This window comes from Cydia strobilella, chromosome 19, assembly GCF_947568885.1.
Source record: "Cydia strobilella chromosome 19, ilCydStro3.1, whole genome shotgun sequence".
Taxonomy (NCBI): domain Eukaryota; kingdom Metazoa; phylum Arthropoda; class Insecta; order Lepidoptera; family Tortricidae; genus Cydia; species Cydia strobilella.
This window is the reverse complement of record NC_086059.1, coordinates 3,354,817-3,368,539: the sequence shown is the minus strand read 5'-3', so window position 1 is coordinate 3,368,539 and position 13,723 is coordinate 3,354,817. Positions and strand designations below refer to the sequence as shown.

At 37.2% G+C, this 13,723-nt stretch overlaps 1 protein-coding gene across 1 annotated transcript in view; it reads left to right on the top strand.

Moving 5' to 3' along the window:
• Positions 1–13,723, top strand: part of LOC134750022 (myotubularin-related protein 4) — a 57,545-nt gene that overhangs the window by 18,752 nt on the left and 25,070 nt on the right. Inside the window, exon 3 of the mRNA XM_063685093.1 lies at positions 12,534–12,728. Coding sequence (XP_063541163.1) covers positions 12,534–12,728 — 195 coding nt within the window. The remainder of the gene's footprint in view (positions 1–12,533; positions 12,729–13,723) is intronic.

Sequence of the window (13,723 nt, the reverse complement as noted above, 5' to 3'; positions counted from 1 at the left end):
TTTACCCAAATGCAAAACGAACCGTATTTTGGGCCGCGTCACACTCGCGTCTTTTAAAGCTTATTTTTTTTCTCATTTGCCATTTTGGCGCCCCCCTTTGTCATCCGGCGCCTAGAGCGGCCGCTCCACTCGCTCTACCCTAGATCCGGCCCTGGATGTATTCCATCAAAATTACGAATTGCGTAACACTTTTTCAATAAATTTTTATTACAAAGCCAAGGAAAACGATTTTTGAGATGATTGATGATGAATATAATGATAAAAATATCTGCAATCTTCGCAGTAGTCTAGAGCCGCTTTTTATAATAGTCATCTCTTACATATACGAGTACCTATATATATCTACTAAAGGGAGTTTCATGTGTTGCCCGTTTTTGTATTTCTTCATCGTCAAATTTTTGCACTTCTAAGTCCAAGCACAATAATGTATAATTTTTTAATGTAAAGTGTCCTTAAGAGTTTTGAATGATTCACGGTTAGTTCCTCCCCTACCTACCTTGCCTACCTAGCCCTACCTACCTAAGGTAGGTACCTACCTACCTAGTCCTAGTTTGGTTAGGGTGGATATCCCGGTCAATATAAGTCTAGTAAAGTGTCTTATTTTCTATTAACCCCGCCGATGCAACTACCTTTTGCACAAGTGCACTCAGCTCTGTTTGATTGCGGTGAAGAGGACCAGACCATGGACCATATTATCCAGCGCTGCCCCCTCCATTCATAATACCAAGGGCCACCAGAAGATCTGCTGCATCTGACACCCGACGCAGCTGCTTGGCTCAGCACCCTGAATATTCGAAATTAAACTATCGTGAGACATATTTAGATCAGTACGACGTACAACCGCCGCGGACACTCGTGCCTGAGGAAGGATTCCCGAAGAATCCGAAACATGTCGCCAAAAGCGACTAAAAATAATAGTGAGTACTGTACCGTACTGATCTAAATACCCTGAATGTTGACGTTTAAATTACTAGACTTATAATTAATTGCCTATTTTTGTATTTTATGCCATACGATTAAATAGATTTTCTGATGTAATTTAATGTCGGTTGCGTTACATATACAGAACAGGGTGGAAAAAATTAATAGGCCCATGAGGGAAAGTACTTTAAAACCTTAAGTTAGCTCATTTTACTTAAAGGAAACCCTTTTATTTTTAAAAAGAATCAAAACTGCATATCAAGATTTTTGCAATTCGTTTGTCTAAAAATGTTTTTGTGTAATAAATTATCGATTTTGTTGATATTTTGTACGACAGACGAGTGTAAGACCTAAATGTTTCTTGGAGACATTTTAACATTAACTGTATCGTTAATGTTACTAGTGGAATCAAATAGCCAATTTTTATTTTTTGAAATTTTTGTCAGTTCGATTCCCGGGCGAGACAAGCGTATTTTTTTAAAGCAATTTTGATTCTTTTTAAAAATAAAAGCATGTTCTTTTAAGTAAAATGAACTAACTTAAGGTTTTAAGGCGCTTTCCCTCCAGGGCCCATTCATTTTTTCATACCTATTAAGGAATTAGTATTCCTCTTTCATAATTCCTGTTTTTTTTTAATTTAATTTGTTCTCTATATTATATGCATATGCATATAATATGTGTTCGTGTTGAACACATATTATATGCAATTATGCATATGCATGGTATTTGTATTGTAAGCACTTTTACGTTTCTTAATATTTATTAAGTTATCGATTCTTCGTACATTCGAAAGTTTACCTTTTGAATATTCATTCCCACCCGTAGAACCCGCATACAATCAATACCATTTCCTAATGGCTCAAACCTATTTAAATAGTCAACAAGCTTTCATTCGAAGGAACTTAATACCATTGACGGACTCATTATCCTGATCTCTCAGCCGAAATATTTTCATCTCTATTTTAATGCATTTACAGTCCAAAATGTAATATAACCGCATAGATAAAAATATTGAATGGTGGTAGAATAGAGGGCATAGAGAAATAAGCTTAGAGTGCTCACTATACATATAAAAATACCTAACAACATGCGCGCTTAAAACTTATTAAAAACCCAACCCATACAAACTCACCCAAGTTTTAAGCGCGCTTTGCGAAAACTTATTTCAAGTTATTTCTAATGCGATTTAAGCTTGATAAGTATTCAGTTTTAAATTTATTAATAATTCGTTTTACCGTACTCCTATACTTACAACTAATTTTTTTTTTCTTTTATTTATTCAGAAGCAATATTTACATCGCATTAGAAATTATACATTAAAATGGGCTAACACAAAAGAAATACACAATAACATACAACGATAACAAAAATAATTTACTAATAAAAAAACCCATTACAATAAAATATTAAATGTCAGTCTTAACTTGTAAATCTACCACAAAAAAAAATATTCAAAAAATCAAAATATCTCAATTACGCAATAATTCTATTATTTATATTGTATATGAATGAATAATTCTAGTTTGAGTGTATATATTTAATGTCAATTCAATAAATAGTAGGCTGACAAAATTCCTACTAACTATTATTATTAAATAAAGAAACTGTTGTAGGAAGTGAGCACTCAAAGCTTACTTAATATCTCTGTGTTGGGGCGTGATTGGGGCTAAGTGGCTAACATCAACAACTTACTGATAAGAAGTAAACCTTATGCCCTTACAATAAGATTTACTAATGACCAATTAACTGGGTTGACGATGGTACTAACATCTGGCTCAAGATTTTTATTGTAAGCACAAATCTCTAGGTGAACGACCTCAAACTAATAGCCGCCTAATATAAACTGTGAGTAAGCTTGTTGGTTTAGTTTGAGTTAGTCTTAGTTTTAAATGTGGTTGGGTAATAGCTTAGCGCCCACCCGCACTGATTTCATGACTGTTTTAATGGCTGCAGTGCAACGGCCTGCTTATTAAGGCGAGTTGTGCCCAGGCAAAGGGGTATTTTCTATAGAACTTACACTATTTAGGAATGTCACTAGTAAATAAATTTACGTAAAGTTCGCTTAATTTATTGGTCGATTTTAAACTGTTGCACTTACACCGACAGGAAAAAGAAACCATTAGAACTCTCAATTCTTGTAATGTTTAGTTTTAGTTATAATATTGTCAAACCTATTTTTTTATTATTTTTTTCACCATTGTATGAAAGAGCGAATACCTACTAACACAAGTGTCAAACTTAAAAGGAGGATTCGACACCCAGGATCAATGAGGATATAATAAGATAGAGCGGTACTGTCATAGTAAATTTTGTAACCACTGTAAATTCACTGCCATCTATCGACATACTTTAAAACTAAAAATGAAGATTTATAAAAATACGTTAAAATGTATTTAAATATGGATAAATAATGATTTTTTTATTTGCATTAATTATTTTTATATGATTTTGACCCATGTTCTTTCACTGGTATGCGTTAAAATTATAAATAACAAATGAAACAGTCAACGCCCTCTATACGAGACTAGGCCAAAACTAGTGGCGCCATCTGTTCGAGAATCAAATTTTCGTGATTTTCGAGGCACGTTTTTTCCTTAGACTGTATCCATCTATTACGGAGTTATATCTATCTTTGCCCAGGATAAATCTTGTTAAAAAATAAACGAATTTTGAATGTTTTTAGACATACTCGTACTTACGCGATACACGGCCGTCGTGAACGCTGCTCGTGCGTTAGTGTTAGTGCTTGAGAAAGGAGAACTAGGCTCTCCGAAACATGTCGTGCGAGTGACTAAAACAAGTGAGTCTAAACCGTAAAATTATTTGTCATTGGATAAAAACAAAAAACGGTCGACAAAAGTAACTTTAACGGTGAAATATTTATGGTTAGGACATTCAATGACGTGTGTAGTTAGAAGTAAACTTAGTTATAGGTATCCCTTTCACATATAACATATATTCAAAAAAGATTCCTTAAAATATGTACGTCTAAGGCCTGATTTCCTCCTACGCTGAAGTCGGTCGCTGACTTCGGTCGAGCGTACCGTCGGAAGAAAAATCTGCCACGGACGTCAGGGTCGCTGTGCGGGGGCCCATATATGTATAACATTGTGTTAATTCGTACGCTCGACCGACGTCAGCGACCGATGTCAGCGTAGGAGGAAATCAAGCCTAAACGTCATTACACCAATACCTATTTTAATTATGCTTTCTGACCGGTCTGGTCTTGTGGGTAGTGGGTGGGTATAAGTATGTATAACGTCGCCTAGCACCCATAGTACAAGCTTTGCATAGTCTGGGACTAGGTTGATCTGTGTAAGATGTTCCCTATTATTTATTTATTTTTAAAATCAACGCTTATTACGAGTAGGTATATACTTCGCTACTTTTTCGCTTATTTAACTGCTACGCTTCTCATCAGTAATAGTAATAATAAAATTTGAGTAAAATACTGTATCTGTTCTCAAATTTACACAGTTTCTTTACTTCGCCGTCTATCCATTCTTCCACAAAAAAAAAGTTACTCGAACGAAACGTTTTCATCGAACAAAACCATCCATTGTCAAAAAGAACAGGTGATGCTGATATATTTTTTGCCACCAAAAGAAATCTCATGGCATTATGTTTTATACAAAAACTTGCTCTGATTTCAATTTATTTTTTTCGTTGGATACAAAAAGTTCGTTCATTTCTCGGCTGTTCATTGGCCTTAGGGTGAATGCGCCAAATGTGGGCGCCGCCTACGCACTAATGCTTATGCTAATGCTAATACATTAATAATATTTAATGTTGACATTGTTCTCTTCTCATTAAAGAGTTATGGCGTTATTCATAAACGCGCTACAAGCCCCAATCAGCTATTAATCGTGTGTCTTTTTCTGTCATGTTTACTTTTGTATTTGTAAAAAAGGGATAAAATAAAACATAAATTAAGCCACAGCGACAATAATATGAAACCTCTAGAAGCTTTCATTTCACATCATATTGACAGGTACGTAATGGTACAGAAATCAAATTGCTTGACTGTTTGGTGTTATATGTTTTGTAGTCACTGGATTGTCAAACTTCAACCTTCTCCTCTCTGCTGGATTACAACTAATGCTATTGGTTGATTTCCGCACGTCTCCTAATCTAATCTCCTCAGTGGAAAGGCAGCCTTACAACCAGAGTTACTGCATAATGTACTCTACCGTTCGGCCGTTCGGTGCCATAAAGTTCGAAACACTTTTTTTTTTCTTATTAATAGTTACAACTCTTCTACATGCACTAACTTTTTCATCATCTGATCATCATGTCTGCCGTTTATCGCCCACTGCTGAGCATAGGCCTCTTCTAGTACGTCAATTGTCCGGGTTCTAAACTAATCTCATCCAGAAGTGGCCCGTAAATTTCCGGATATCGTCCACCCAACGAGCCACCGGACGCCAGGGGCTTCTTTCATATGGAAGCGGCCACCAATCCGTTAACATTTTAGTCCACCTGCCATCACAGTGTCTAGCAACATGTCCCGTCCAACTCCATTTTAGTTTGATAATGACGCAACCCACGTCTTGTACCTTGGTGCGGCGACGGATCTCGACATTCCTTACTCGATCTGGAAGCTTGATACCGAGCATGGCGCGCTCCCTGGCTGACTCAGTGCTACGCGGATTTTATGCGCTTGCACAGTCTCCTTAGTGAGCGTCCATGTCTCGGCACCGTAGGTCATGGTGGGCAGGACACATTGGTTGAAGAGGCGAGTTTTCAGGCATTGTAGAATGTTAGCAGGTTTCAGGATTTCCGCTAATTTATTAAATAACTTTTTGCTTCTCATTAAGCAAAAGTTATTTTGTTATTTCACACAGATGCGAGACTTTAATGTAATTAGTGTAATGAATCTATTAGCTACAGATTGTCTTTTGTCTAGATCTAATCGTCTTGTCAAACTGCTCGTAAAATGCCACTATAATCAAGAGTATCAAGACAGACAAGCTGAATTTGTTCTCATAGTTATGGGTTATAGTTTTATAATTATGACGACCGCATAATATTCATAATTTATGAATATTATGCGGCCGTTTAATCATGATTCATGAATTTTAATCAAATCGATGTTATTGCGTATCGCAAGCCTGTTCCTTGACAGGAAAGCACCACCAAACGGATGTTATCCTGGTACTTTTAATAAGCATTCACCAGTGATTCATAGCCTAGCAGGCCGTTTTCCCATTGCTTACCTTGCGTATGCGCAATCGAGTCAAACGCTCAGACAGCTAAGACTTTGACATATAAATAAAAACCTGTGATATCGGTATTTTCAAAGGAAACCAGGAACTTATTTCTTAGCTTGTCGTAATTGCTCAAGTAAGACTAAGGTTGAAATATGAATAACAAAAGTCCGGACATCAAATCCCTTATTCCGAAACCTTTAGGTCATTAGCCCCTTAACTCGCCACAATATGCTATAGCTATAATATTTTTTTATAGCATAACCTTCCCTTTTCTTTGCCCAACTCCAAACTTTTAGCTAGCGTTGAGGTTTCGAAAAAACCCTGAAACACGCCAAATCCCCCCGCAATCCTGACAAAGGACCAAAAATACATGCCAGGGGATTTTCCCTGACACTGACTAGGCTCAGTGGTTAGTTTGTATTAAATAACATCATTTAGCTCTGTAAGCCTCTGATATAACACCCAGGCTGTATACGTAGTTACGTACATGAGAACTGCTTCGGGCGTGTTAGATTACATCATTACTCAGGAATGCCGTACTAATTGAGGAGTACTGGAGTTTATTGCCTTCTTACGCGTCTGTTTGGATTTTTTATGTCTACCAACGTTGTAAATAGATTGGGAATAAGGGCTGTACACGATGAAACGCATGGTGTGGTAAATCTTTTAAATAAATGAATGTACAGTCGCCATCGGATATATCGGAGCGGCCAAGAAACTCACAAAGGAAGGTACACTATAAATACATACATTTCGCGTAAAATAATGTAAGATTTCATAGGTCCACCCGCCAACCTGACGTCAGGATGGCGGGTGGACCTTGTTTTCAGCCTAGCTCGTTTTAAGGATAGATATACCGATTTAAAATAAAAGTTTACGAAGGTACACTGAAGGTACACTATAAATACATACATTTCGCGTGAAATAATGCAAGATTTCATAGGTCCACCCGCCAACCTTACGTCAGGTTGGCGGGTGGAGCTTTTTTGTTAAATATCTCGTTTTATAGAGAGGTACACTGGTTTTTATTAAAGGTACACAGAGGTACACTGAAGGTACAATATGTTTATAAATATTTCGTTGAAATCGCAGAGGTCCACCCGCTATCCTGACGCTCACGTTTATCTCTGAACATTGACTGTAGTTTACAAAAGCTATGTTGACGTTAAGCAAGTGTGGAAACCTATTACAAAATCTTTGTAAGGTCCCCTTAAATAAAGAATGCTTTGGACATTTTGCTTTTAGCTCTGTTGCATACGTAATATGTATGCTGTCTCTTGCATGTTATGTTTGCCTGGTCTCGATAAGTACACATGTTGAGTTGATGCACTCATTGCATTTTAACGAAATGGTTACTTATCTATTTTGTAATGAAATGTTTACCTATTGAATTTAATTGGTAATTGTATTACACGTCAGGTGAATCGTATGTAAATGTCAGGTAAAAAGGTATCTTATACATCTTTACATGCACACGTACATATGCTGTTAAAATAATAACGCTTCCTTCTGGCTTTGGTTCAGTACTTAGTACCTTAGGACTTAGGTATAAGTAAGTATAAGATAAATAAAATATTGCTACAGGTACATAATTTGCTAACAATCTTTTTTGAGCTTAATAAGGCAATTTGGTAAAAAACTGTATACTTACTTACCAATTAATAGTATCGGTGGTGTAGGTGTTTTACCCTAATTATACAAAACGAAAATACGAACTAAGTTATCATACTTAGACATGAGTAGAAAACTTGTTGTAAACACATTTTCGCATGATACGAAGACGCGCGTAAGTTATGTAACTATTATATGTTTATCTTTCTGTTATTATCACAACATAAACATAGTAAGATTATATCTATTTATAATCCGATTACTTTGTGGATAGTTATTTGATTGTAAACCAACTGCGCAATTGTGATATACGTGACTTACCGAGATAAAGGGTTACTTACCTAATTGGCGCCCTTAAGTAACGTTGTATTTGTGTTTGATTGAAACTTATACAGGGACAGAATTTTGTACAGAACGTGGGACATTTTGAAGTAGTCGGAATTACCCGAATAAACCAGTCAAGTGTAAAAATATGGGTGCATACATCTTAGTAAGATGATCTTACTCAATTAAATTCAATTCTTAATTTAGTTTAAGATTACTTAGTTTAAGATAAAATAAATTGTATGCCCGAAAAGGGTCAAATTGTTGATACCCATAAAAAATGTACCTAGCTACTTCTTGTACCTACACAGTTTGAACAATAAATGTTTCTGATTTCAAAAATATGTCCCATAGCTCTTATGTCGGCGAATTAAAAACTGGGACATATTTTTGAGTAAGTTTTAATTCTACACTTGACAACTATATTTCTGTTAATGAATATGTAGAAATTGTGTAGAAATTGGTTTCGTATGAGTATTAATATTATCAACGACCCTACTATTAATAACCTTCAGGAATGTGAACTTTGACGTTTCTATCTCTATCAATATTAACCTATTCCTTACATATTAATACATCAATCACGCAGTTCTCTGCCACCAAGTGTTGGAATGATTTGCCACCACCAGTACGTAATTCGAAAACCGTGTCCACCTTTAAAATTCACCTCCGTAAATTCATACTGGCTAAGCAAAAATGCAACACTTAGGCAACCGTGCACACTCAGTCACTCACACACAAATCGCATAGACACTTACATACATACATACACACGAACATTCATAAGACTTAGGTATAGGCTAATTTTAATTAAGTAATTTGATTGTTATTTGTATTTAAGCTTTCCCTTATTTATTTTTTACATTGTGTTTACTAGTCCATCTACTGCGCCTTACTGAAAATCAGCGTCGCGGAGTGTGCCATGTTGGCTTACACCGTGACACCAAGCTGAGTAAGGACCATTTAGCGCAACCTCATTCTGTTTAATTATTTCTAGTTTTAGTCTTGTTATGTTGTGCTAATAAATGCTTTTTCTTTCTTTTCTTTTCTTTCTTTCAGTTATAACATTGCATAGGAAAATCACCTTTATTAGTGTACATATGATAAGTTCGTTTAGATAAGTAATTGGCCATACTTCAACAGGTCTCATGGAATAAAACTATGAAAACGGATTATAACGTCGGGATGTATTATAAATTCAATATACGCGATATAATCCGTTTTCATCGTTTTAGTTGATGAGTAATTATCGCGGTAACCGAAGACAATATTAGGTCTCATGGTTGAAAAAATTTACTGCAAATTTTTGTTGTTAAGGGGCCCACTGACTATCAGTCCGCCGGACGATATAGGCCTGTCAGTTGTTTGGAACTGTCAAATGTTTGTTCTAACTGACAGGCCTATATCGTCCGGCGGACGGATAGTCAGTGGGCCCCTTTACATTATGATGGGAACTGTGATTTGTAAACGTCACATTTACGCCTCGCGCCAAAAATCTGACGGCTCCTACGAGTATGCTGCCCCGCATAATCCATGCATGCTCCCTAATTAGAGATTTACAGCCTTTTTTTGACATACTTGTCAAAGCTATAAGTTCAGGCTTCAAAAGAATATTTCTATCTCCACAATTATGTATCACGCTAAATCTTATCTTATCATCGTATTAATTATCGATTTTATAATAGCTTCTATTTCTGGAGGGAATCCCTCGTTATATAAATACATATTTAAAAAGTAAAAAAAAGGTATCCAGTACTAAAATTCGAACAAACAAGGTACTGTTGACCGAGCGTTAGCTAAGGTCTCCGTTTAAGCTCGGGCAAAAATCTTTATGTCCGGATGTTCTCCTCTGCAGGTCGCATTTCTCAACCGATTTTCGTGAAACTTTGTGAGCAAACTACCTACAACACACCTACTTCAACAAAGTGGAAAGAATGAATGGGCCCTGGAGGGAAAGTAACTCAAAACCTTAAGTTAGCTCATTTTGCTTAAACGAAACATTCTTATCAAGCAGAAACGTTGCAACAAGCAAATGCTTGGTAGATAAGGCGATATGGTATAAAACGATCCAGCCACAACTTCTAAGGAATCCATGGTTTGAGGACTCGTCCATGGGTCGACGCGAACTAGTTTTAGCATTTAGACTACGTTCCGGACACATACCATTAAATAAATTTGCGTATCTAATGAAAAAGGTGCCGTCGCCAAACTGTGACGAATGTGACATTTTGGAGGATGCATACCATGTCATCATGGAGTGTGTCCGAAACGAAAGTGAGAGAAAGGATATGAACGTAACCTTATTTGAAGTTGGGGGTTGCAACCAGATTTTGGGGCAGCCACTATCTGAGGATGCAAAATGTTTATACAAACTTGTTGCGCTTGGACTAAATAGAAGATAGTCACATTTTTGTATACGCACAGAGCGACATCGTCACAAAAGTGACAAAGCTCTTTAAACAAGGATAAAAAAAAAACAAATGCTTTGAATGTAGTTTTGTTTCTTTTAGAAAATAAAAGAATGTTTCCTTTAAGCAAAATGAGCTAATTTAAGGTTGTAATTCACTTTCCCTCCAGGGCCCATTCATTCTTTCCACACTGTATACTTACTATACACCTACTATACGTAATACCTACTTGCTTATAATATAAGTCGTATAATATTGATAGTGCCTCCTTATCGAGTCAAGTCCCAGTTCAACTTTAGACCCTTTCGTCGACGAACGTATGATAATGTGACTGTTATGCTATTGGTTTGTGAAATGTATGTGACTGTGTCCAACAACTGCGTGCGGTTCAACGATCTGCTTGAGGTACTATGTGGATGGAGCCTAAAGGTCTTTGGCGTACTTTAAATGTGACGTTTTCAATCAAAAGGTACCATTTGTATCTTTATACGAAAAACCTGTTAGAGCGTCCTTATGGCAAGCGACAATGTGGTACCTTTTGCTTGAAAATGACACAAATAGTGATATAGTAATGTATTTATAAACATAAATTTATGTAACACGTAAATTTATATGTTGCGTTATTTATAAACAATATAAACGTGCTACAAGCCTTAATTAGCCATTAATCTTTTATTTTAATCTTAAATCAATAATAATTTAATGTAATTTTGACTTATGTATTTTTAAGAATGGGATAAAACATAAATTAACTAATTGAGGCTTGTGAAGTTTTATGAATAAGGAGGTCAGTCTGGCCTACCATTATTGTTACTAAAAAAAATCATTTACCTACCTATATGACTGTTGACTTCTTTGGGTTGAAAACCTATGGGAAGTTTGAATTTTTTCGTCTATTTTAGTGACAAAAATTTTACATCGTTTTTCGATTTCATAATTTTGTCAAACGTTTTGTACATATTATGACGAAACAACACATATATGTACATACTATTGAAATCATTAAAGTCAAGTAAAATCATAAATCGTTTAGAGACTATTGCACCAACTTAAGTAAATGACTTTATGACTTTTAAGACTACACGGACTTTGTGTAAGCCTTTTTTATAAAAATCTCGCGATAGTCTTCTAGGCTTTCATAATGTTTTCGAAAGCGACCATTAGTGATATGTAGTTACGATTCCTGGAAATAACTTGAAGATTTCCCTTTCTCACAAAAAGGACATTAGTATTCGCGCTAGCTTTTCTTAGCGGAAAAAGCAGATTTGCCGTATAGTAATTTTCCTCTTTCAACTTTCTGTAAATTCTAGAAATTCAATCTTACTTACCATGAACGCACTAAATTAACACGTTGGCTGCCATGAGCATCACCGGTGGAATCACGTAATCTTCTCTGTGTGGCCATGAGCTGATGCTCGGTGGTATCAAAAGCTCACTTAAATTTCTATTGGGCGTGGGAGCAATACTGTAGGTGTAATATGGTGAGCAGCCAATGTGTTAAAGATCAATAATATAATAAACGCTTACAATAAGCTCCTGAATCCTGATTAATCCGACATGCGGTAATTGGTATTGACCACCCATCGATCATCGTTCATTCGAATGCTCCTTCCAATAATAGCTCCGGGTCAAAGTAAGTTAGTTATCTAGTCACAAGAAAAAAATGTTTTTGTTTGTGCACGTTGTGTAAACTACATACTAAAATCCGTACGAGGGGCGCCTCCTATCGAGGCTGAAAGCCAAGCTGCAGGAACATAGAGCTCATAGGCGCACTATTTCTTCCTAGCTTTAGTTCCATGTTCCATCCGCTTGACATTTGCCTTAAAGTGTCACTTAAGATCCTTATATTTTTCGAGTCTTACCAACTTTTCCTTTCCTCTCCTCATCTTGACCTCGCCGTGTTTAGAAATATGTTAGCACTTGTTTGTTCCAGTTGTGTATCATTATCATTGTTTACCGAACTATGCTGGTAAAAGTACAAACAATGCCACAGCCGATACTCGGCACCATTGTCCGATGTAAACATCGTAAACTAACATTTGTTTATCTTTGTCTGCAGGTGTCATCGTCGTCGTCTCGCGCGATGAGCGAGCGCGACCGGGAGCGCGACCGGGAGCGCTGGGGCGCCCCGCCGCAGCCCGAGCCGCCGCCACACCGCGTGCGCGCCGCGGACCTGTACCCGCGGCTGCGGACTCATTCCGACGAGCCCGGCCTAGATGTGCCGTTCACACCGATATGTGGAGAGTTCGTGCAGGTGAGTCGCGTGTAGTTCTGGTGTGTTTGACCGAGCCGCCGCCGCACCGCGTGCGCGCCGCGGACCTGTACCCGCGGCTACGGACCCATTCCGGCGAGCCCAGCCTAGATTGTGCCGTTAACACCGATATGTGGAGAGTTCGTGCAGGTGTCATGTGGACCTAGTGTTGGGGACCGGGAGCAATTAGCGTTTGTCAATAAACAATTGCCATCTTGGTTACTATCCCTGGTGTGCGTTGAAGCGATGGGACGGGCCGCTTCAGCTGATCAGCTGAACCGACTGCAGCGAATAAAGTGAATCCTGCCGAGTGAGATCTAGCTTTTTTAAACCCCTATTACGATATTTATTAATATAGTCGCTATTGTGACGAATATTTAATTATTTACGTCGCATTTTTCAACTTTGACCTGCTAAAGAAATTTACTTTAGAATTGAATCCTACCGACTTCTGTCAACATAAACATAAGGTAGATTACAAGAGTGCACTTTGGCTGCAATCCTTTATCTAATCAGAAACTTGCTCGAAGGAAACTGTTCTTATTTGGTATATGGCTTTGCATTTCGTTGATAAGAACTAGCTAGAATCCTGTTGATTTATATTTAGTAATAACCGATAGCGCTATCATAAATGGGAAAATTCGTATGTTTGGATTTGGACAAAAAACGCTGAACAGATTTATGTAAACTTTTCAATACAAGTCATCTATAACTATAAAACCTCTAGGTAAATATTAAACTTCGGGGGCATCTTTATCCCAGGAATCATCTCCAAATCCTAAACGCTATTTATCATCATCATAATTTTAAGAGCCTGGCTCTTGTCGGTGGAGTAATCGCCATTCCGTTCTTCTCTCTGCCACTGTTTTGAGCTCCTGATATTTTGTTACGTTGATTTTCTTCTTTAGCGTTAGTAATGGGTGAAAATATAGTACGGAAGTACTGATCGTTTTGACAGCACAGCGGACGTAGTCGCGGACAGAGACTAGTCTCGAATA